Source organism: Blennius ocellaris (assembly GCF_963422515.1).
Source record: "Blennius ocellaris genome assembly, chromosome: 7".
Classification (NCBI taxonomy): Eukaryota; Metazoa; Chordata; class Actinopteri; order Blenniiformes; family Blenniidae; genus Blennius; species Blennius ocellaris.
This window is the reverse complement of record NC_137656.1, coordinates 20068256-20093309: the sequence shown is the minus strand read 5'-3', so window position 1 is coordinate 20093309 and position 25054 is coordinate 20068256. Positions and strand designations below refer to the sequence as shown.

The 25054-nt window shown below is 41.2% G+C and overlaps 1 protein-coding gene across 1 annotated transcript; it reads right to left on the bottom strand.

The window, feature by feature from the left end:
• Positions 1-193: 193 nt before the first annotated feature.
• antxr1a (ANTXR cell adhesion molecule 1a) lies at positions 194-23895 on the bottom strand. Its single transcript, XM_080499713.1, has 18 exons — positions 23461-23895; positions 19912-19983; positions 19709-19780; positions 19055-19136; positions 18935-18968; positions 18007-18086; positions 17256-17324; positions 16284-16364; positions 15597-15657; positions 14460-14558; positions 11041-11110; positions 10474-10552; positions 10124-10219; positions 7940-7981; positions 6529-6624; positions 5967-6134; positions 4583-4663; positions 194-1890 (listed from the first exon to the last, which is right to left on the bottom strand). The coding sequence occupies exons 1-18, from the start codon at positions 23634-23636 to the stop codon at positions 1489-1491; spliced, it is 1860 nt and encodes a 619-aa protein (XP_080355839.1). The 5' UTR covers positions 23637-23895; the 3' UTR covers positions 194-1488.
• Positions 23896-25054: the final 1159 nt, after the last annotated feature.

Below are 25054 nucleotides of genomic sequence, written 5' to 3'. Positions count from 1 at the left end.
CTGGGCATCTGTTAAGTTGTCATTTCCACCAGGTTGGTTCAGGATGAAACGGACGGTCCACCAAAACAAGAGCTTAGTGAAAAAGTAACCTCAACTCTCACAATCAACCTAGAATATGCAGAATATAGGATGAGGTGCACAAGGACAGTGACTTAAAGTGAAACAGTTGGCCAAGTGGCTCTTTCCACCTGGCAGAAACGAATATCCATTTGAACAAAATTACACAGACAGATTCTATTTTCACACACGTAAATGGTTTACTTGCATTATGAATCAACCAAAGGAAGGCATCCCACACTGCACTGATTCAAAGTCACATTTAGTTAATTTAGTTGTTCTGATGGCAACATTAAAATTGAATCCCTTCAGACATCTGATTAACATTGAACAGTTTCATTTTCCCGACTAATGAAAGAACTTTTATCCTGAATTGATGCTTTGAAGTGAAAAGTTTCCTCATATTAAATTAAGATACGTGAACCTTAGAAAACTGACTTCAGATCAGTGTACTGTGAGATGAAGCTTCCACTTCTTTCTGACAGACACGTGCACACAGTTACTAAACGTACATGTCTATTTCCATAAAACTTTGCTTGAAGCCACGGGTGGATGAGCAAGAAGTTGTGCAAAGCGTTTCCCTGATTTGGCACATTTATCCACATCGTGTTGGATAAAAATCTGCTATGCTTATATGTCTGTGACTGCAGTCACCTTGGTCGGTTGTGGTAACCATGCTGAATCCCAATGTATTGTTTCCTGTGAAAAGAAAAAAAAACAACAATCCCAAAACAAACCAGGATAGCCGTGGCTCTCAGGCCTGTTGAACATGGAATGCACGTCAATGGTAGAACAAAATAGAGTCAGATGTCTTGCATTGTTGTTTCAATAAGCTTCCTGTGCGTGTGTTTACCTGCACTGATTGTCTTTTTAACCTCAAAAAGGGAAAGACTGCATTATTCTCGACAGTAAAAGTACAAAAAAGACATTTCTAAGTACAAAAGTTACAAAAAACAACAAAATGCTGACTCAAGCAGTATTGCATGCAATTGCTCAATATTCAAGAATTTAAAAAAAACAAAAAAACGTTTTTTTCAGGTTTGCTGGTGTCATTCTCAATCCGCTGTGTGTGGAACATTTGCAAAATAAGTATTTGAGCATTTATCAGAAAAATGAGGGGTGTTACTCTGGTGTCATGAACATTTTGGAGCGAGCCGTGTTTCCCCTGGTGATGATTAGGACGAGCTGTTGTTGTTCATCTCATCTGGATGGTTTGCGGAGGGGACGACGGGGCCTGGGGCTCCTCTGAGGAACATGCAGGCTAATGTTTTTTAACTCGCCCGTATGACCTCATTGAGAAGAAATGTCTTTGTAATTCAAGCATTTAAAGCAATTGCACATTTTGGGCTAGATGTGTACAAAAGTCAATGTAGACAAATAGCCTTGGAACAGTCCTCAGCCCCCCCCCCCCCCCCGTCTCCTGCCAGGGCTCTACAGGTCAGGACGGGGCGGCGGGCGGGCAGGTGGAGGGGCTCGCCCCGGAGGAGGTCCCTGGGGAGGGGGAGGTAGGGAGCCACAGGGTGGGGGAGACGGAGGGAGCGCCGGCAGGTCATGTGTGGACAAGGCGGGTGGAGGGAGAGCCCGATTGGGTGGGGGCGTGTAAGGGGGAGGCGTGACGGGGGGCGAAGGCGTGCCGGGAACGGGCGGCGGAGTTGGAGGCGCCGCGAAGGAAAACGAGAGCGACGACAGCGGGCTGCTGGGGGGCGGCGGGAGGGTCCCCTTCGGCGGAGGTGGACTCGTGCCGGGAGGGTTGTAGATGGGAGACGATGGCTGGTGGTTGAAGTGTGGGTAGTGAGGAGGAGATTTCGTGCGGGTGAAGTTCATGCATCGGCCCTGAAATTTAAAAACACACACCCAGTTGTTTTTGAAAATTGCAAACATTGGAGGAGACGTAGAGATTCACATTTCTATTCCAACAACTGTAGGTAATACATGGTAATCGACATAGAGAAGTATATTTCACCAGTTGACCCAGTTTGTCATCCTGCTTAGTTGATTAAAAGTATTAGTTTGTTCAGTCTATGAAGAATTGGAATAATTCCCCTTTTGAGCATCACTAAATGACAAGAGTGAGTCACAGTAGCACCGATTTGTTAGTATATGGAACAAAAACATATATTATATTATATTCCATGTACTTTAACTTTTGTTATTTTGGATATCCCATCTGCCAGGTATCTTATTGGATCAGGGCCAGACAACTCCATGCCTGATCCACAAGATAAGTTTGTTGCTTCAATGCTCACACTTGACACCGATACGTCACTGTCACAGTCGTTTTCATTTCTTTTAAATTCTGGAAAATAATACACACTGTACGTTCAATAATATTCGAAAATTGCCTCTGTTTTTTCTCACAAATTGCATAGATAGAAGGATGATTACTGTGTTCCTGCTGTACCACATGACTCTTCATCTGGAAGGGATGATTGTATTGCAGAGAAAAGCTCCACCCCTTGAAGAGCTGCGCCGACTGAGTTAGGGAGTCAATGGTTCACTGATAAAGACTGTCAACTTCATCAAATGATGCATTTTATCCGGCACCACTGGGAAATACCATAGAGTCTCACATCAGTTGAACTTCAATATTAAAAATCATAATCGAGTAAACTATGCGAATGGTTGCCTGCTCAGGAGTTTATTAAGGCTCTGATATAAATGATTGAGGAACCTGACTTTTTTTTTTTTTTTCTGCTCAGGCAGCAGGATCAACTGCCTTCATTCAGGGCAAGTTGTACAAGCAATTCTTTGACAAGAGGTTCCTAATTGCAATCAGAGCAAGTTTGTTTACAGCCCAAGGAAAACTGGGACCACGTTGTTTTTCCAGAGCTTTTATAGAGAGGAAGACACACCGCTACTCTTCTAATTACAGTGTGTGTTGGCTGCTCTTACTGTAAAGCCAGAGAGCAAACAGCGTAACCCTCAGCTGCTGGCGTGTTGGATTGTTGGTGTCTTAAAGTGAACTCAGAACAGCTTCCTCTCAAGCCCAGATTTGTTTGCTAGAGTTCCCCGATTAAACTCCCGCCGTTTATTTTCTATACAGTGTTATTTCAGTGAGCATTATGTAACGACACAACTTGTTATTTAGTGGGAAACTGAAGCAGGGCTTGATGACTGATTGATGAATGAACAAAGGTTTATTACATTAGGCTCAGTAGTACAGATATTTATTTGCTTTCTTTTTTTTTGTACCCTTAAAAACTCTCAATTCTAATTTACTGAACTTTAAACATGAATTTCTCTTAAATGTCATTGTGGTCAAATATAAACTCACAATAATGAAGTTAACCATATTCTTAAAAGGTTAAGGTATTCAGTCATGATACAATTTCATCCACGATGCCAATCCAAACCAGCCAGGAATCCAAAAGGACGTCAGCCAACTACGAGAAAGGTGATTCACTCTGCAAGTGATTTTATTTTCAGGTTCTAAATGATTTTACAATTTTCTCTGGTAAATTGTCATGCAGTTGGTGCTAAATTGCATTCAGTTATATATACCACATTGCAGACGTCCTGATTTGTTGGAGTTGGAGTTGATCGAGTGTGACGCTTGAGCTTTGATTTAACGTTTTCGCGCTTCCATTGGTTTACTGCTGGTGAAATGTCAACGTGTTCGCTTGTCATGACATATTTTCAGTACATAAACTCATATTTCGATAGTTGTCACATCACATGATCGGCATCAGCCCCGGAAACACTGTAGTGTCAAAATAAATCACACAGAAACTCAGATTCTCAACTTCGTTCCTCTGCTGCAGGAGGAGCGCTCGGGATGATCTCACCATTGAGTTACGGCTACATGAGTCTGGTTTCAGCTTCCAAGTGCAGCTGTATATTCATGTGAGTGTCAACACAGCTGTGTGCCACCCGTCACAACAACCGGACCGGCTCTCTGATCGGCAGACAACTCAGTCTGGGTTGTCTGTAGCCGTTTGCTGGACTGACCGAACAAGCTTATACGGTAGATCACGCAGAAACAGTGGAGTAATGATATGTAGATCTCATGATGCAAACTCTATTAATTTTGCCAGTTTCTAGGATGAAGTTGCCATCAAGGTCGCAGGTCTATGATCAACCCACAATGTCTGTCTTACTCCGAGGGCGATGAAGCATGACATAAACCTCTGCGGTGAGGGATTATCATATACAGAACTCCCTATGACTGATTCTGTCGCCGCTCATGGCTCTCACAGTCTCAGACTGCGAGTCAGCCGCCAGCCGGGGAGGTCACGGTGCCGTTACTCCCTCACTCCAGCTGGCCTTTTGAGAAATTACACTCTCCTTTTTCATAATGAGTTCACCAGACGTCTTTACGTTGCAGTCTAAACCCCGGCCCACCGCAGGTTTTCACATGAGTCTGTGCACACTTCATTGCTTACAGCTGAGTACTGAACACTTTAAAGTAGAAAAGAAAAAGACACACGTGAAATGTTCATTGTTAACCTGGCAAATACTAATGCCGAGCCAAGGCTCACGTCAGCTTGTATAATGCAGGCTGGTCCCTGTTTGGGCTTGGTCTTACCTTGTCACCTGGATGAGGTCTCATTACAGAAACGCGGTCGTAGCCTTTTCTTAAAAGCACCCACAATGCATCAAGTTTACTCTGTGGAAACACATAAAGATTAGACGTTCAGAAGGTTTAATAAGAATGTCTCACCTTTTTAAACAATGGTGGCGTGACATTCGATTCAGTGCATTTCTGGTAAAAGCATTTTTGAAGCGGAGAGGGTGTACTTCAGAATTTATTAAAATTTTTCATAAAGCAGCCACACTTAATAATCCTCACACACCCTCGCGAGTGGATATTCAAAACCTTCACTGCAGAGCAAACACCCCACAAAGCTGCAAAACGAGCGAGTGCCTCTGAGTGCAAGAGAAGTCATCAAACGTTTTGACATTGTTCAACAGGAAGAGAATCCAATGCAAGAACCCTGCAAGTGTTTTCGCCCTGACCCATCACCCACAAACCCTCACCTCCCCTCGGCTGCAGGGTTGCAGCCCTTCTCTTGTGAGTTCGGTCCGGGTTGGCCCATAATGTGAACTTTATCGAACACAGCATGCGTCAAAGACTCCGAGCCATTTCAATAAAAATGAACTCAACATGTCGGGTTAACAAGTGGCACAATTATAGGGCTTTTTTGGCGCAGCTAAAAACACATTGTGAAAACTGCTTTCGTTCCTTTCTAGAGATCCCCCTCCATAACCCTATAAAGAATTTCTTTTTTTTTTTCTTTAATTTGAACTCATCCAATTATTTCAAAGTGACACACTAAAGTGGACTCAGTTCTTTGTGAATCAACTCTTCGTAGTTTTTTTTTTTTTATTTATTTTTGAAAACAGTAAATAGTTTGAGGATAAGAGCAGAAAGCGCAGCTGTTTTTCTTCAGAAAACTGCTGGCTCAGCAGCCCTTCTCCCCGGAGGTCAGGCCAACTGGAGTCTGGTTTCTATTAGCAGTCCCCTGCTGACTGGGAAGGCTTCACAATGACTCTGTTAACCCCCTGCTGGACCTGGACGGAGGGTCTGTGTGCCAGCAGGCACCTAAGCGTTATTACCTGAATACATCTTATCCTCCTCTTGCTACCATATTTTAATAACACTAGCACTTGCACATCCTCGGCCATGATAGCATGCAGTAATTTGTTGCAGATGTTGTGCTTTTGCAGCACACGCATGCTAACAGCTGAAAAAAGAAAAAAAAAAAAAGCTTTGCCCCAGCAGAGCTGTTAAGCAAATGCGTTTTGGAAATTAATTCTGCACTGAGCTCAATCCACAGTGTTCTTGCACTAATAGCAATTTTATGCTGAAGCTCATTATTTCTTTACGTTTGCCATTTTCAGTTGTTGTGAATCCTGCAGAAGCAAAAGCATCAGCAGATGCATTTCCTCCTGCCTGCTTGCTTTAATACCTTGATGGGTGAGTACCACTTGCGCGGCCCGAGGGGTTTGTGCATGCCGTTGTTCAGAGGCCGTGTGGGGGGTGTCTCATACTCCTGCTCAGGCATCTTCACTTTGGCATTTTTGGCTTTTTCCAACTTTGCTCCTTCTTCAGTGGAGCCTTTCTCACCCCAGCGGACCTGACGGCGAGGAGAAAACAAAGATTAATGATCGTGGTTTTATTGAAGAACTTGTAACAGTTGTTTTTTTTTCTCATAATTATCTTCATTAATCAAGGGCTTTTCACTGGGGAGATGATATACTTTACCAAAGTAAAGGGAATATTGTAACATCATTGCCTTTTTTAAGTGTTTGGTTTGACTACATTATCAAGAAAATTGAAAATATAGTTATTTGATCTTTGAAGAGTAGATTAAAAGCCTTCTTTTCAATAAAATATGCCCAAAATGAGGAATTTAAGAAGTCATAAACATGTATAGATCATATCTTGGGGAATAATTGAAATTTGTTTTGTGCCCTCCAACAATGACAAGGCATTTTGATGAGAGAGGTCTTCAGCTTGAACTTTCTCACCTCCATCCTTTTGATGCCTCCTACTCCTCTTCCTCCGTAGTAGGAGGCATCAACAGTCGGCCATTTCTTTTTAGGTCCATCAAAGTCCTCGTCGTCCTAGGAGACAGTGACAAAATTTTAAAAAACCAAGGTGTTACCTGGTAAGTAAAATTTCATATGAAGTGAATAGCTCTCCCTCCTCACATTAACCCAGCCCTCTTTTTTTTTTTGCCCTCTCTTGCTAAGGTATTCAGATCGCAGGAAATTACAAAGCCCACTGGCCAAAATTGAGACGCTTCAGCCCTTGAATACACCCCGTCTGACTCATAATCCACCAGGATGTTGCTAAGAAAAACAACATAATATAGGCTGAATGTTGTCTTTGAAAGTATGAATGTTTCTGGTTTTGCAATTAATGAATCGGTAAAACTTATTATTGCAGCCTTACATGTCACACAGTTACATGTGGTTAGCTCTTGTGGTTATGGGATATCAAAAAGGTATTTGTTGTACAGACTGGGCCAACATTTTAATCACATTTATGTGACATAATTGTCTCGGCTCACTTATTTTCACAATATTCTCACTGGAGGTCCTAAAAACTGTGATTAGGGAAACTTCAGTTGAAACTCTTGGATATGTGACTTTTTATGTCTTTATACTTCTTTTTTTTCAAGATAGGAGGAAGTTGCTTGAGAAGACGAATACTGTCGATTACACGAGTGCACATGATTGACCGTGACCTTGTCTCTTCATCATATTTCTAAGTTAAAGCAATGAATCGAGCATTCTGTAAGTGAGAGAAGTTTTGCCAGAGAAGTGAGTCAATATACCAGAGTTCAGGCATTTTATGAGAAGAGTGAAGAAGTCATCTGACACAAGCTACATCTATGTTTCAAAATAAAGAGTCAATATCAACAAAGTCTACATCTAGTCCATTCTTGGAGAACATAATGTATAATATGTTTGACATACTGAAGAAAATTGAGTATTTGCTTTATTTCCAAGAGCCTTAGGTCGATATTCAGTAGCTCTTCTCTTTACAGTCAGATTCTTCACTTTGCTCAGTCAGCATCAGTTACATGTCGGTCGAATTTGTGCGAAAGGATTTTCGTGATTGATTTTCAACTTTGGAATATTTACAGTGGAGATCCAAAGAACATCTGTTGAAACTCAAGGACACATCAGATTTCTTCAAAACAGGAAGAAAGTGGGAACTGCAAATGCTATTGTTATTATTTTAGGGCGTTAACTGACATCACAATAAGGAGTGACGGGAGCCATAAGCCAGAGAGGGAGTGAATGAGGCTCCATGGCCATTGAGACTTAAGACATTATTCAATCTATACTCTGTGGAATCTTTAAATAATGAGCACATTTTTGTTGTTTGTTTTTTAAATTGGATATGAGATTGAAGTGGTGTAGCTCCTACCGAACTCTCCTCGACAACTGGTGGCGGAGGCTCATGGATGATCTGCGGGTGGAAAGAAACAGGGAAAAAAAGGGGTTGTGATGACAGAATTCCTGAACACGTGTACCAAAATGTATTTTTGTAGAATCTGCAGGTCAGAGTCATGTGTTTCCTTTTGTACGACAAGACGGTGAAACAACACCGCAGAACGGACGGATTTCTCAACTTCTCGTAAGTCTGAGCTTCTTCTGCGAGCAACACGCTGACCTAGAAATCTGCTGTCCAGATTTTTTGGCTTGAACTTTTTTTGATTAGCAGGGGTGGAGAGAAACAGGCTCAGGGATACAGGATTTGTTCCTCCTTTGTTTTGTAATCAAGTCATTTCAGCCTTGGATTTGGACACTTTTTCTTATGCATGAAATAACTTTTCTCTAATTTAATTATATTGTTATTGAATATTTAACAGCTGCGACTTTTGATGCATTTTAGAGTCTCTAGTCGATTCTTTATGTGTTTAGACTCTGGAATGAAACCAACATAATGGAGGGGAAAACCACACATGCGAAGGGAGAACATGCAAACTGCACAGAGCTGCAAGTGCTCAGCGCTACATTACTGTGCAGGCCACACAAGGTTACTCTCTTCTTATTTTTGCTCACACTCAGACATAAATAACAATTCCTCTGGGGGCACGGCAATGAAACAGACCTGCTATATGAACTATTCATCTTTATAACAACAGTAATGATGATCAGATGTGTTGCCAGCATGAAACAAAATCTATTGATCCTCCTGAGCCTTATTCCATTCCACTCTTGGTGGATGTGTGCGATGATGATGATGATGATGATGAACCTCTTTGTCTCTTTCCTGGATTCTGACAGCCACAAAACAGCAGAACTGTAAGAAAGCCTCATGCTGCTTGTTTTTATTGGCATGTATACGCTCTAAATTGAGAAATTGGACTTTTCCAACTGGTAATTATCCCAGCTGCCTGAGACTAGCTGCGTGTTCTTGTATGTTTTTTGTTAAGGTATGATTTTAATTAACTTTTTGCAGTGTCCTCTTGTCCCCTTTTGATTGAATATAAATCAGCCATGAGCTGTCGGCGTTTTTTTTTGTCACCACTTTAGTGCATTTAAATGCACTTGGAAAATTAAGAAGACTCTGATTCTCGCTTGTGATTTTCCTGCACGCTTCTCCAAACCCTGGAACCCGGAATGATTCCCCATGGTAACCCCAGCGTCATTTTCCGAAACACACTTGCCACACAGGCTTGAATTTGCAACCAAATGAACAAGAGCAGAAAAAGAAAAGTGGAGGGGGAGCGAGGGTCATGTTGTAAAATCTGACATCGCTCACTGGCAGCTCTCTAACTTTTTCTGTCTCTGCTGCTGGAAACATTGGAGAGCACTTTGATGCGCCATAGTGCTTTTCATGTGAGAGGAGAAATACAGGGTTTGACAGAGGACCGCCGGTAACGAGACAGTTTGTTGAAATATTGTGAGGCTGGCAGGTTGAGGACTCTCTAAATAATGGCAGGGAGATGGTTTTTCCAAAGCCATTTTCTTTTGTCCCCTCCAACCAGAGCACATGACAGTTATAGAAAACCTAATTCCTGACCACTTATCTTTTCGATACAAAAAAGAAAGTTGGAAGAAAGATATATTAAACCAATACATTTACGCCATGATACTTTTTTTTTTTTTTCCCCTCGTTGATAACTGGAAATTCCAAGTATTCAGATCCTAATTGATGGAAGGAATTGCCGAGTCGCAGCTCCTCCGATGGATCAACAGTGGAAGCATTGAGAAGTGAAACGTGAAGGTCACGTGCCGTGACCTCTGGAAAGACACGTTATTTTCTGCTGCAGCATAATTATTTAAACACATGTACACCTGTTGGCCTTGACCTCGTCTGGTTCTGAGCTGAGTGCAGCTGCAGCGATTCAAAGGAGCAGTGTGTCCTTATTGACTCCTCGGCCCTGACCGTGTCACTGAGGGACCACTGAAGAGGTCACGAGAGGCCTGAGGGCACGCCGCTCAGACAAGACACACCTGAGAAAGACATTCCTCTCTGTCTTACGGTCGGCAAACAGCCTCACTCCATCTTAAGTCATCTGAAGTTTGACAAGAGTGAGCCAAAGGTGATTTGCAAGAGTCATGTGTGCATGTTATTACAGCGCTGGTGCTTCAGAGGACTCACCACAGTGCAGCAGAGAGGCCAGAACCACCAGAGCAGAGCCAAGATCAAGAGCAGCATCAGGATGAGCAGAGCTATGGCCAGGATGGTTCCATCAGACTGTGACAGACGCAGACAACACAGACGGTCTGAGTATGTGAAGCTTTGATGCAGCCCCCATTTATTTGTCAGTGAAAATGGTCCTTTTGTTTCGTTTTTTTTCTTCTTCTTCTTCTTCTTCTTCTACCAACCCTGAAATACTTGAATCAATCTGCTTCTCCTATTTGAACGTCTTCAGTTTGATCTGTTGCAGCAAACAACGGTGCCATGAAACCAAAACCCTTCCCAGCCCAGTGCTGGTGCATCATACTCACACAGCTCACAGTGGTTATTGTCACCGAGCTGGAGATGAAACTGAGACCCTCGTTCATGCTGACGTAAAGATTTGCTGCCCTGGAAGGGAAAGACAAATTGTGTTACTCACGTTGTATCTGGCGAAATCACATCACAAGTGTTGTCGGACAATACAAAGCAAGTTTGAATGGACCTCTGATGTTATGGAATCGGAGGGACCCAGACAATCTGGGGGCTTCATTATATATGACTTAACTGGATGAACTGAGACTCTTCGACAACTTTCTGGTCAAACTACACCCGTCTGATTTTCTTTAATCTAATTCAGACATAAATCTTTTATTTATTTTTACAGTAAAAATAGTCATATATAATATCCTTAAGTAATGATTGTGATTCATAGTTGAGATCCATCAGGATTTAAGACTTAATTTTTAGGCTTCAATGTCATGAAAGTAATGACTGCCTTGTGATGTTTGCTCATTGGAACATTAAACCACTACAGTATTTCAATTTGTTCAGTTTGGAATTTGTCGAAAATCCCTCCTTTGTTTCTCACACACTTAAATAATATTTTTTGGACTTACATTCCCTCATCTTGAAGCACTGGTGCTGGGCAGAGAAGATATGTATCCTCCACAACCAACGGCTTCACCACTGCAGAAACAGAGTAAAACAAAGTGTAATGAAGAATTTCAAAAGCCTCGGGCAATTTTCCCGTCAGTATTTAGCCACATCCAAAGTTCCCACAGGACGTTTGGCCAGTAAATCGTAATCACCTCTGAATCACCTACTGCACAGTGTGTCAGTTGACTGATTAATGGGAGCAAAACGTCTGCACAAAAACAGGGAGGAAACGATGCACATGTTCACAGGACTGGAATGATGTCACGCCTTTTCACTGTAACTCGATTAACAAGCTGAGAGGGGGGGATCTCTGCAGAACGAATGCTTTGTTGTCTACGTCTGAAGGCGACATCTGTCTCCCTGTCACAAACGCCAATACAGTGCCTCGCCACCATTTTTTTTGTTTTTTAGGAAAAGAAAAAAAAAAAATCTAGGTCCTCTGCTTGTCCAGCTGGCTGTGAGAAATGTGGCTCCAACAAGCATGATCACCCAAACCCCGTCTGCTTATTCTGGCAGCGGCAGGGCATACCCCAGAACTGAGGGAATCGACACAAGCGGCTGCTCTTTTTTTCTCGAAGCACAATCAAGGACGAGAGAGAGAGGGAGACGGGAGAGCTGGTTGACCGGTGCTGCCAAAAACAACTCCACGCCAGTATTGGACGCTGGGCCAGATAGAATTCATTCCTGAGTTCATCTCTGACCCCACTTTGAACAGCCCAATATTATTGAAGCAAAAGGACAAACCAGAGATGTGACCTGATTCCCTTCCGCTTGGACATTTCCTTTGTTTAAATCTCGAGGAAGATCATGGCAGCCATCCAAGTGCATGTCATGATTTCTTTTTTTTTTATTGGCCGTTTCACTGCACCAGCTCACAGAGAGGCCGTGTTTTACTGTGAAGGGCAGACAAATGCCCAGAGTTCAGCTTTGACCACCGACCGATGAGGAATTGATGTTTGAGAAAAAGAGAGAAAGATGATCTCTGAGAGTTTCAGTTGGTGTCGGAAAACTTTAACCAAAGTCAGCATTCAGTAAATTCTGGAGAAATGATAGTGTTTGACTTACTGAAGTAACTTCACACAAATTTGCTTGATTTTCAAGAGCATGGGATTAAAATGGACTGTTTCTTTACAGTAACGTATAGCTTTGCATATAAGTGACGACAAATGATCTGAAAAAAGAAAAAATCTCTCAGGATCTCTTTTGTTCAATCATAGAACCAACAAACCATACAAATACTGTAAAATTAGTTTGTTTCATTGGCTGCTTTGATGCAACGGTTCATTGTGAGGTTAGTTATTCAAACACTCAAGTGAAGGCTGCAAGTACCGTACTTTCCAGACAAGTCTCATTTGTCAAAAAATGCACCATGAAGAGGAACAAAAAATATAATTAAGTTACGCTGCTGCATAAATTGCATTATTATTTGATGCCCTCAACGTAACGACACTTTCAATAAACTTCAGTCAGTTTTTCTTTCAATCTCTGGCCGTTGTGATTTTAGACCACGATTAGCCTTCTTTGTTTTCACCATCAGTTTTCTGCTTTTCACCAGTCCCTTACCAGTTTCTCAGACACGCCGAGCTTCCTTTTTTACGTTTTCTGCTGTATATTTTATAATTCCATTTTTCACATTCTGCTGGATGTATTTTTGGTGACGTTTTATTTGCACTGTGAGTCAAACATAGTAGTGAAGGGGAACACAGGTACGAATTCCAACAGTAGCAATGGAAGGTTGTTTTTTTTTGGTGGCAATGCAGCAGTATTGTATTGTCATACACTGTCATCTAATAGTTCCACATGGTTTGCACTTATATATAAATCATATGACAAACCAAACAAATAAAAAATTTGACTTATATTCTGGAAAATACAATAAATTAGCAGCAGTAAATCTTGGCATTTGCCGATGGGTCCTTGTTGCACACTTTTTGCAAGTGAACACTACATTTCTATATAAAGTCTGCAACAGCTGTTACCGTTGTGGTTTTATCATTCATCATTATCGGGACAAATTATTTGAAGTTTATTGGTGTTATCGCCATTAAATGGCATTGCGCCTTGCTGGATTTTGATTACTTTCAAAAAGGAATCTTTACGCTCACTGAGCAGAACGGACACATATCCAACATTTCTCTCATGTCTTGTCTTCCAGTATTCACACAGTTGTCTGGTGCAACATCTGTCATAAAGCAACTGATTGCCCAGAATACGACGAGCCAGGTCCCAGCGCGCCTGACTGTATTTGCTGCTGCTTTTTCCTTGAGTCACAAATTCAAACACTGATTCATCTGTTTAACACATGTATTGTTTTGTTGGGGTTTTTTTTTAAACCAGTTTCACCACAGGTATCCAGAGAGCCAACAAAAGCAAGTATGTATGTTTTCTTTATATGAAGTCTTATATTTACCCTTAAGGGAGTCAACTTGACCTCTTTTTTTGTTTTCAATATTTACCCAAAATGTGAAGTAAACAAATTCCAGAGGAATCTATGTTAACGGTTTTGAGAGATGAATGAATCTGGTGGAGGAGCCTACAGGGATAATGGGACTGACATGACAAGAGAATCGCTCCTCAAATTGCTTCCATGTCTGCTGTGGAGCTTGACGCTGTAATACCACAGAAACACTTGTGATTCAAAGAAACTTCAAACACGATATTGCAAGAACTCTGACTTGATTTTGATTGAAAGAGCGAGATGATGATGATTGTGCTGAACATTGTTGGCACGAACAGCTGCCCCGGGCAAAATCGAACAAAGTCCTTTTTTGAAAAGTCGACGCGAGATTTGATGGAGACGAGCGCAAAGATAAAAGTGAATAAAGATCAAATAATGTGCCCCAATAAAACTGAATCACCGGTGTGATGACATGCTGACATCTTAAAAAGAAACATGTCTCATTAATCAGGTCTCCTGAGACATTATATTTGCCTGTGATGTGGAGGCACACCTTGTAATTACTGTCGCCTGCGCCGACAGTGGCGTGTGCAGTCGGAAGTGGTTTTAACAAGTGTTACTGTAAGCTGCTGGTAGAGACCACATGGAAACTGGCTGAATGAACTCACTCTTTTCTCCTCCAGACACGTGTGTGGTACTTCTTCTCCTTTATCTTTTACTCTTGCACTTTTTTTTTCCCAGGCTGTAAAACCTGCACAGTGTGTTGTGTAAAAATAAAAAAAAGGTCATAGTACCAGTAATGTCAGGACGTCTGCTCGTTAAATTACATGTAACTCCAGCTGTGTGAGTGTTGTTTGATTTTTGGGAAACGCGTGCTAATTTCATTAAATATCCCTCTGTTTGGTCCAGATGTTGCTCCTTTTAATGGACTGAGCGATCACTTTTGTAAATGTTGCTGACGTTCAGAGACGTTTTACTCACTCTTTGTTAAGGTGTCGTTGATCCGGAAACTACACAGGACTTTGTCAACATTTCGGGCATGCAGGAAGCCGTTTCCTCTCACGACCACTTGGAAGGATTCTGGTTAAAAGAAGAGAAACGAATACAGCAAGTCAACAATGAAGCGATATTTTCAAATCCATTGGATTATCTTGAGCCTCAATTTCCAGCTTTGCATCGTCTTATTGTGTCGCTATGACCAGGACTTGTATTTGAAATGTTTTTAAAAAGAACTTGTCGGAGCTGATCATTATAATTACACAACATGCACTATTACACAACAGTGAGGATACAAGGGAAAACACCAGTAATGATCTTCAACAAACGGAATTTGCAGATTTTGACATACTGTCATAATTGGTTTGGTTGCAATTTTTTTTTCCCATTAAAAAAGTACGTTTTTGTTTTTCAAAAAGGTGAAATCGAATTGATGAAATTTCCATGTCTGATCAACTAACTTCAGTGTGCCACAGATCACTGGCAATCTGCTAAAAATCAATTTGCATGTGCTTTCCATAACTACACATAGAACAGCAACAGGCAACTGTGTTGTTTGGGATTTTCTTGTCTTACTTCCTGGCACAAAAATACTTTTCATATGTAACTCATTCAACTAGAAAAATGGAGTAATATTAATTGGCCGTAACGCCGAGATTTTCAAAGTGTGTTGGAAAAGCCCGCAGTGGGAATAAATATGGAATAAAAGTGTAACTGCCTCGTAAGTTTTTATGTTTAGCCTGCAACTGTCACTGTTTAATAACAATAATACTTACACTGTCGGTATGTAAGACTCATAATAATTTGAGTTGTAAACACATGTTTTGATAAACTAATTGAGTTTGCTCTTTTTCTACCATTCTCTATGTGAGGCCACACTTTCAAAAGAAAGAAAAAACGGCTGTGAAATGTGATGTTTTTATCATTTTGTCCCCCTTATCAGCGAATACTGAAGCTCAGTTTGTGGCATGTGGAAGTTTGACCACTTACATCCATTTCAGGTAATATCAAGTATATACATATATAATACAAAGTCGACGATGGTCAAATAGCCTTGATTAAAATGTGTTACTGCCTAATTTCTCCGGCTCACAGTTTGAAAGATGGGTTTTTGTCTTGTACCTCCTGCACAGATGCTGGAAGGTTCAGCTGCCAAGATCTCAATACAGGACTTCTTCAGGATCTGAGGAGACGATGAGAAATGTATCGTGAACATCTTCGAGAGGAATGTATTACTGCCCGTGTGAGTGCTATCATCAATTTATAATTTTTTAAAATCTGTTTTAAACTCTCAAATTCTCCTCTTCACGTTTTATCTTGCTGTCCCCGTTGGCCCGGAGAAGAACCGGACTGATTTATGACCGACTGCCACACTCACGTGAGTCCTCAGTTTGCAGTTAACCAGCTGCAGATGACAGACTGACCTTTATCTTGCTTTAACAAACCTCATGTCCGAGTGACCGCAGCATCTTCACAACAAACCGTCTGAGTGACCCTCCCTGGGTTTGGTCTCGAGAGATGCAGGTCAGATACTTTGATCATGCTTGGCTCATGTCAGCCATGCTGATCAAAAGCAGGAACGTCACAGCATGTTTCCCGTGAGTTTTTGTCCCTGGCTGAGCTCCATGTATGGATTAACACATCCTTACTTGGGCCTTGTTTTTTTTTTTGCTATTTAACCAGAACGCTGGTCGATTTGAGAATCACTGCAGTGGTTTATATGAAGACGTCGACGTTCTTTGGTCCTCTCACCTGGCTTTAGTTATTGTAGGTGCTATAATACAAATAGAAGGTGTATGAAGCGCTTACTGAGTCGATGACGCTCTGCAAAGCCTCAAATCCATCATTTACGGGGAAGACGTGGTCTTTGCTGTCAGCGATCTTGGCGAGCTGGAGAGAAAAGAAATAATTACAACCACAGGAGACGGCTGCACATGTAATTCCCGACAACGTCCACCTACACACTGTCTATGTCAGGGGTGTCGGACCCAAAACCCCCTCGCCACAGCGTCTATACCCCTGGGACAGGAAACTTCAATGTTTCTATTAAATCACTGCCGTTCCTCATTTGTTCACTGAAGAAGAAGAGAAAATAGAAGCTGCAGATGAAGGGCATGGTTTTTCAAAATTTTTATGTTTTGTTTGAAAGTATTCTAAAATAGCACAAAGTGACATGACGTAATTTTTCCACACAAAAACAAAGACAAGCATTCGGATTTGCCGTTTTTTTTTTTTTTTTTTAGCTCAATTGATCATTCAACAGACACGGCACTATTTGGCCCATGTAACACCAAATAGTGCCGTATTTGGCTCCTGAACCGAGTTTAAAGCTACTGGTCTTGATGCTCAGATCTCAAAGTCTCACAACGTTCCAGATTTCTAATTAATTGAGCATGCAGAACACATATTTAAATTAAGACAAGCCAACTAAAACATTTTTTTTTTTTGCACCAAGCAAGAAAAATAGGCCTCTTGACTTCACACAATGCAGTGATTACACTACAAAACACTTGTGTAAACTGAAATCTATTTTATTTTAGTGGCACTTAACTCACTGGATTACATTAACTTCAGTTGTCTGGTAATAGAACTGGAAAGCTTGTGTGTCCACAGCTTATATAAATAGTCTCAGCTGATACAAAGGGACCAGATAGTGACTTTTAGTGCTTTGTCACCTCTTACAAACATTCGTATCTGAATTATTATCAGTTATTATCACAGAAAAGTCTGCATTCCAACACAACTTCAGCTTCAGACAGATACTTAAAAACAGGCACACACCTGTGTTTCATTGAAGTCCTTCACCCCGACGCAGTAAACTGCGGCGCCCAGACTTCGGGAGCGATTGGCCTGCCAGGTATGCACACGGATTCACACACAGGAAAAGAAATAAACAGGAAGGAGGTCAACACCTGGGTTCAATTACACTGCAGTATTTCACAACAGCATCCAAAACAACGTCAATAAATGCTGGTGTTTGGGTCTGGCCCCAAAGGAGATTTTACAAGAAGTTGGGCAACACTGTTTTGGGTTTTTTGGGGGTTTTTTTTTAATCCATGGAACAATTTAATCAGGCATGATATAACATAAGACCTGTCACTCAGCACATAATTACATGAGTGTAAAGCTTTTATAAGTTTTATTAGTTGTGTACTTTAGTGTTGACACCGAGCAACAAATCAAGACCTCCCTCATCTCACTGGAAGAGCTTTTACAGCTACCAGGCGCTTTAACTTCCCTCCAGTTCGGCTGCCAACGTGTGTGTCAGGAGGCACTCCAGGCTGATTAAAGCCTGAAGCCTTCACATGCCTTCACCTGGAGGTTCTGAGAGGCGGATAAATCACGATACAGTGCAGATGTGAAAAGAGAGGATGTGTAAATCTGGGAGACGCTCTGACCCAATTTCTGCTGACTGAAGACGGATGGATCAAAGCGATGATGTATGTGGTGGCAGCATTTTGGTCTGGAGTCTCACGTGCTTCACCTGGTTATGATCTGTGTGTCCTATTTAACCTCGCTCTGTCTTCCTCACCTCTCTCTCAGCGTAGTAGAAAAGATCCTCGTGCAGCTCGCCGTCTGTCAGAGCTATGATGACACTGGCAGTCCGATAACCTGCAAGGTCAACAATAATTCCATCAGCACCGTTGTCGTGGAGGATTGCGATGATCGCGTACGTCCGTAAAATCCGATCATTGTCATTGCTAAAGTTTTGTTTCGCACGATTTCCTGCGCTCTAAATTGCACAATTAAGTATATTACCTGAGGGTATTCTGATATGAGTAATTTCCTTCAGAGACTTCACAAGATTAAAAACTAAATGCAAACATCACCAAAATCAGTGGTTCTTCACTTGAACAACTTGAAATGAGACACAGCATGGAAAAATGTCGTTTATAAGTTTGTATACCAGAGCTTTGTGATTAGCATCTAATGAATTAGCAACCGTGTAACTGATTAAAAAAAAAAAGTTAATATATAAAAGCCATTTTATCCTCATGTGAGACTCTTGCACTGAACTGAGTCTCTGATTTGGTATGGAGTGACCTAGTTTGTTGTTACAGTTAAATTAAAACCCCAAAACCTACATTAATATGTCACTGAATAAGTTTTATGTTTATTCTAGGATTTACGACTCACTGAAATACTGGAAGCATCTTAAAAAAAACAAAAATTAGAAACAGTCATTCTGGTCTTCACGTATTACTTGTTCGACTGACAAGCTGTCAAACCAAAAGCTTTTGTGGTTTGCGTCTTTTCTTCAACATCAGTGAAGATGTTCATGTTTTTTCACCTTTTATCTATTAATTAATCTTTCAAATATGATCCTATCGCTTAAGAACGACTGAATCAATGCAACAAGCTCAGCGAAAGAGACACTTTGTCTCATTGGTTCATGTAACTTTTCACAAAGCTCATCCTTAAAGATGTTCATGTGTTCACCTTCTTCCAGTAAGACTCACCTTCAGTGTTTCCGTAATATATCTGCTCACTAGCCTGTGAACAGAGAAAAGCTGATGTGAAGGCTATATTCTCCTTGCTTCCCGGTGTTTGCTCCGGAGTCAGACATGCCGGCTGCTCACCCTCAGGATGCCCTCGTGCATGAAAGTGTCCCCCCCTGGTAGAACCCCCTGGAGCTCCTCCAGACCTTTGCGAATTCGTTCCCTGAGCGGGCAGAACAGAAGGACGGAGTAATACACGCTGTTGATAATCCACCGGAATTCGAATATTTATTTTTGCCAGTTTCATTTGTGATCGCGCTTTTGAGCAAATCCAGACACGCTGAGGCACGGCAACGCCATAACAGTTCCCATACGGGCAGCGTTATAAGAACATACAAGCAATATGGAACAGATGAATAAAGTGATCCAGCGCTGGTTGTACTGGGCTGGAGACACGCTGAAACACAGGAAATGAACCCCTTTGTAGAAGAAGATGTGAAGGAAGCCATGAAACAGGGTCACTGCTGAGAAAAGATTAGACACATGGACTTGTCCACAACGTGTCAAAACCCACATGAGTAAGTTGCTGCCCAGACTGACGACACCACAGACGGATCACAGCGAGAGAAAGGATCTGCCTGGAAACGCTTCTTGGCCATAAAAGAAACATGGATCGTAACAGTGTGTGACCTCTGTCCAAATCTGCTATTATACTCATTCCTCATAGCCAGATGAGAGCAAAGCATGGGATTAAAACCATTTTTTGGGGTTTTTTTTCCGGGGATCTGCACCCACCTGTCTTCTGTCAGGCTCATTAAGATGCGTCCCTCAGTGGAGAACACGATGAAGGACATCCGCAACTGTGGGCTGCAGTGATGAGAAGGAAAAAAAAAAAAAATGAAACATTACTCTCTGTGAGCTCAGTTCAGCTCTTCTTTTTCACACGTTTCGCAAAAAATCTCTTACATGGAGTGTTTTTGTTGTTGTCTTTGTTTTACCTTATGAATTTATGAGCTAGATGTTCGACAAAGTGGTAGATTTCAGTCCAGTGGTTCTGCACACTCCCAGATCTGAGGCAAGGAAAGAGTTCAAGGTGAAAATGCTTTTTATTCAAACCGTGCTGCGTTTCATGAATCCACATGCTGATTTTTTTTTCCAACAACGAGAGTCAAAGTGCACAGACGTGTAAAAAGACATCGGCCAAAAAATGTTGCAGTCATGTTCTCTGTGATCAATTTGTGTCTGTCTGTCTGTCTGTTGTGCATCTCCAAGGGCCCGTTTGTTGTAGTTCTGTTGCTCCACTTTGTGTTGCATAATCGTTCTGGGTCTCCTTTGTTTTTGTGGTCTGTTTTTATGACCCTGTTGCTCACCGTGGAGGTTTTGGATTTAGTTTGATGTTTGTGATTGGATTGCATCTTTTGTGTGCCACATTTAAGTTTAAAATAGTTATTGTTAGTCTATTGTTTTTTTTGTGCTTCTGAGGTCAACAGATATTTTGTTTTTATGCCTCACATGCCTTTATAATCACGTTTCACTGAATTGGAATCTTCTTGAATTGGTTTTTTCTCCTTTTCTAGCTTTTTGTTTAAGTACTTTTCGGGACCATTTTAAATACCTCATTTAAATGGTTGTAAATAAATAACTGCTCACACCATCAGCCTATAGTAATGTAGATCTGGTCTAGTATGTGTAGGCATTGTTTCTGCTCTCCACACTGTCTTGTATCCACACAAATAACGTGCTTCTTTGTGGTAATTTTGTTAAGTTTTGTGATACATTTGTGTGGTTTTGTTTTTAAATAAGCATTTGCAGTTAGTGTGTTTGGTAATTGCCAACTGCAGAAACCTTGCCCGTCTTCTTGTACCTGTTTGTGTCTCCTTGAAGTTTATATGTTTTCACATTCAGGACATTTTGCGTTTCTTTATAGCTGTTTTGCATCTCATATAATTGGTCATTGGTTTTTTTTGGTTTCTCATCCCTTTGGGTCCATTAATAGCCTTTTCATGTATCTTTGGTGGCTGTTTTTATGTTGTTTAGTCTCTCACTATCTACATATATTTTTTTGTCTGAGAATGATTTTCAATTGTAGAAAGTTTTTTGTTTTTTTTACTTTTTGAACCTGTTTTGTGTCTTTTTCTGGTCTATGTTTTCTCTCTTGCTGCAGAAAGTTTGCATTCCCTTATATCACTAACTCAGAGAGACACAAACCTATGTCTTTTTGAATTTATCATAAGATACAGTGTCCATGTTTTGCAGCTGTTTTCATTTTATATTGTTTTATCTCTTAATGTGTGATAACTTTATGTTTGTACCCTGTCTTTTCCTTCACCCCTCCACACACCCATTGTAATCTATCAGTGGTGGAAATTGAACCTGCAAACCCGCCAAACACACAAACCTGCTTCTCTAATGTTTCAAGTCTTTTCTGGGTTTGTGCCCAGTAGGCCAAATGACTCAAGTCACATTTGCTTCTCATGCCAAGTGTTAGTTTTTGTTGGACTACTGTAATTCCTGATGGTTTTGATTTAATTAAATATTACTGCTGATAAAATCCATGTCCATCAAATATCTGAACTCTAATCATGCTCGTTAAATGCTTTTGATTTAAGATATCTGGTAAGTCTTGGCATGTAATTGACGTGGTCATTGTTACACGTATGGTCCAATCTTTAAAAACAACTGTATGATAAGAAACAGCTAAAGAAGAGCCAGCAGATTAGTTTGGACAGCCCGGCTGAGTGAATAAGTCAAGGAAAAACAATGTCCAATGCTCCTTGTGGTACAACTAAAATCCTGTTAAAAGCAGCTGTAATAATTCCAATGTTGTTTTAATGGGAATGTGCCCTTGTTGGATTTTCTTGCAGCCAGCTGTGTTCACAACTAGGTCGGAGTAGATGTTTATCATCTTGCACTCACTTCCCTATTTTGTAATAAACTCCAAGCTGAACCATTTAACTTGGTGTTTTTACTCAACTGCAAAGCAAATGTCCCAACAATCATTCCTTCCTGCTCTGTTCTTTTAAGGAATCTAACCCTTCTAAAGCATAAGGGACAGAGATAATCTGCTAATTATTTCACTATCTTGGTCAATATGAGTACAGAGTCGGTCTGGTTGATAACATCAGGCATTAGTGAACTTGTTACCTATTTGTCACTGTGGATTTTTATAACATTGTCTTTATTTGTAAGCCTCTCATTTCTCAAACATACATTTTTACAGACCAAAGCAGAGGAAAAAGGCAAAGGAGACGTGAGAGAAGAAGAGAAACCAGAGGAAAGAGAGAGCCAGTGGAGGATGTCATGACTAAAACAAAACAAACAAAAAAAAGCAAGGTGAGGTCCAACCTGCAAACAATGGTAAAAACCTATAAAGTAGCAGCTCACACAGTGAGTCGTGCCTAAAATCAAATGTCTTCAGGTCACAGTCACAGGTCACTGTTTCATTAAAACTTAAGTGCACACAGTAATCTTTCCTCTGAGACGCATCACACTGCCTGGATTTGGCTCTGATTTGTTACTGGAAAATGTGTCTCCATCTCTGGAGCTTGGGACTCTCTAAACAGAGGTGCGACAGGGACATTATCCAATCACACCCTCCAAAAGAGAAAAAATGCTGCATTTCAAGAGTGTAAACTTGTGCTTAACCTAGTTGGCAAGCATTCTGACTGGTGGTTTAGAATACGGTGAAAACAAATAGATCATAGCCAGCTTTGCAAAACAAGAATGTTGAAATGAAAGAATTTGTGCTGGAGTCCGAAGGCAAGACATTGTACCAATGAGTCCATAGTATTTATCAGCTTTCTCTACTTTTAGTAGTTTGAAAAACTCTGCTGGCTTTGTTAAGAAAATGTCCTCTTTTATATATATAAAAAAAGGTTTAAATAGATAAATATTACTTTGTGTCCATCCTCCATATAACAACAAGAATAACAAGCGTCCATGAAAATAACTGACTGACTTGGTCGGGTGCCCATCTTGCACTCTTGAAAGGAAAAACAAGTATGACTCCAATCACATTGTATAAACAAGGAAGCAGATTATAAATCTACACCAATGACTTCTCAGTTAACTAGGCCAACTATTCAGGCCTCCACTTGTGTTGAAAGTTCAGGATGATAATGAAAGAAGGATCAGGCATTGTCCATAAATCAAATTGGAAAAATCCAAAATAAACACAAGAACTTATTGCGTGAGGAATGGAGAGTGAAACGTCACTATTATGCAGGATGAAATGAAGATTGAGCTCTATTAGAGGATTAATTTATCTAATATTGAATAGATTATTATAACAGAAATGGTAGTGATGACAGGCTATTAAAACATGTTGAGCACCAAGATTATCACTGGGAGAATCTTAATTAGCCCATATTATAATGCATATGGGATCATGTAACGATGGTTACGTTTTTAATGCAGATTAACACATGTCCTTTCAAATCAATAGAAATACCATGTTGGATTTTAGTATTAAGCAACAGGTCGACAGAAGCAATCGTGTCCACTTCTTCTCAGCAACACAGTCGGGTGATGTGTGTCAGGGAACTCACTTGTCCAAAACAAAGTAGAGATCAAACCCTCCATAGCAGGAGGACGCCTGCCTCCTGTCCTGGCTCGGTCCAGCAGAACCAGCACTAACAACAGCCAGCGCAGCAGCAATCACCACTGGAAACCATGAGGTTCTCCTCCAGCACAATGACATTATTCCAGCACAAGAAAATCTCATGCAAGGTAGATGATCAAGAAAGAAAACTTGAATTGGGAAAGAAAAAGAAAAAAAAAAAAGTTATTCCTTCTTGTAGGTCCTTGTTTTAACAAATAGCTTCAGCACAACGAGAGCATTAATCCAGAGCAGAGAGTGTAACTCGGAGGTGGAAGACGACTGGAGAGAGACGTCATGAGTGTTGTGGGTCTCAGTGTTGTTGGGAGCCTCTCATCACTGGGCCCTGCAGAGCATCAAGATGAGAGGAGCTCCACAGCCTCACACTCCTGCTGCTGCTTTTTATTAATGGCAAGGCCATGCAACTGAAAGAGCCACAAACAGTGGATGATGAACTTTTTTCTTCTCTCTCTCTCTCTCTCTCTCTCCCTCTCTCTCTCTCCCTCCATACCGAGAGACATCAGCGTGCGCTGGCTTTTTCTGCCACCTCGTGGTGAGGAGTAGCTACTTCTGAGCAGAATGCCCACTTGAGGACTCGGGACACCTGGTAGTTTATATACTGTATGTGCAGTGGGTCAAGAGAGAACGAGTTTGTAAAGAGTCGAGCATCCCGACAGCCTGATGGATGGAGCTATCTCTCAATCTCTTGGAAGCTGTGTGATGGGTGGGGTGGGTTGGTGGATGGGATCACCTGTGATGTCAAGGGCTTTGCGGGTGGAGTGGCTGCTGTAAATATCAAGGGAGGGTGGAGAGATACCATTGATCCTCTCAGCTCTTCTCCTGATCTGCTGGAGGGTCTTTCAATGACACACCGTCATTTTCTCTCTCTTCCTAAGATCAATTTATGGACATCTCAAATGCATGTCTCTGTACATACTGCTTATTATAATCTCAGGCTCAAAGCAGACTTTCAGATCACTCGTAGCAATAACGTGCACAACGTATTCACATCTTTCCGGGACAAATACTGACAGACACTCTCGTGGAAAACGAGGCGGGATGCCAAATCTGCAAACACAAAACAAACACCTGGTTTAGAGCAGGAGGTAGAAATAAAGATTTTTTTTTTTTTTTAGTTGTTGTGATTTGTGTGCTTTCGTGGTGCTTGTTGTTTTAACAATGCCAGTAACCATGTATTTATGTAATTAAATTTTCTAATTGTTGGACAGTGGTACTCGACCTTGCCGTAAGCTCCAGTGCTCTTAAATGCAGGGTGTGCACGTGTGCATGCCTGCATGTATTTAAAGAAAAAAAAAATAGCATTCACTATGAATCAAGGGACTCACAATGGAGTGTGTGATGCATAGATCCCTTCCCTCACTCTCAGTTTATCTCTAGATTATTGATATTACTTGTTGCTGACAGGTTCAGCACCTTGGAGAGCGCTGCAGCCTTGTCGGTCTGTAATTACCTGACACGACAAGGTGTCTGGTGTGGGTGAACATCTGGCTGCGAGTACAGTAACGGCAGTAATAAGTTTACTT

Bases quoted from the DNA above. Each gene is read 5' to 3' on its own strand.
- antxr1a (XM_080499713.1), bottom strand. From the start codon at position 23,636: ATGAGATTTTCTTGTGCTGGAATAATGTCATTGTGCTGGAGGAGAACC. The intron at 15,658-16,283 runs GTAAGCGCTTCA...TCGTCTCCTCAG, and splicing joins TGCAGAGCGTCATCGACTCA to ATCCTGAAGAAGTCCTGTAT. The intron at 14,559-15,596 runs GTACAAGACAAA...TCTTTTAACCAG, and splicing joins TTCCAGCATCTGTGCAGGAG to AATCCTTCCAAGTGGTCGTG.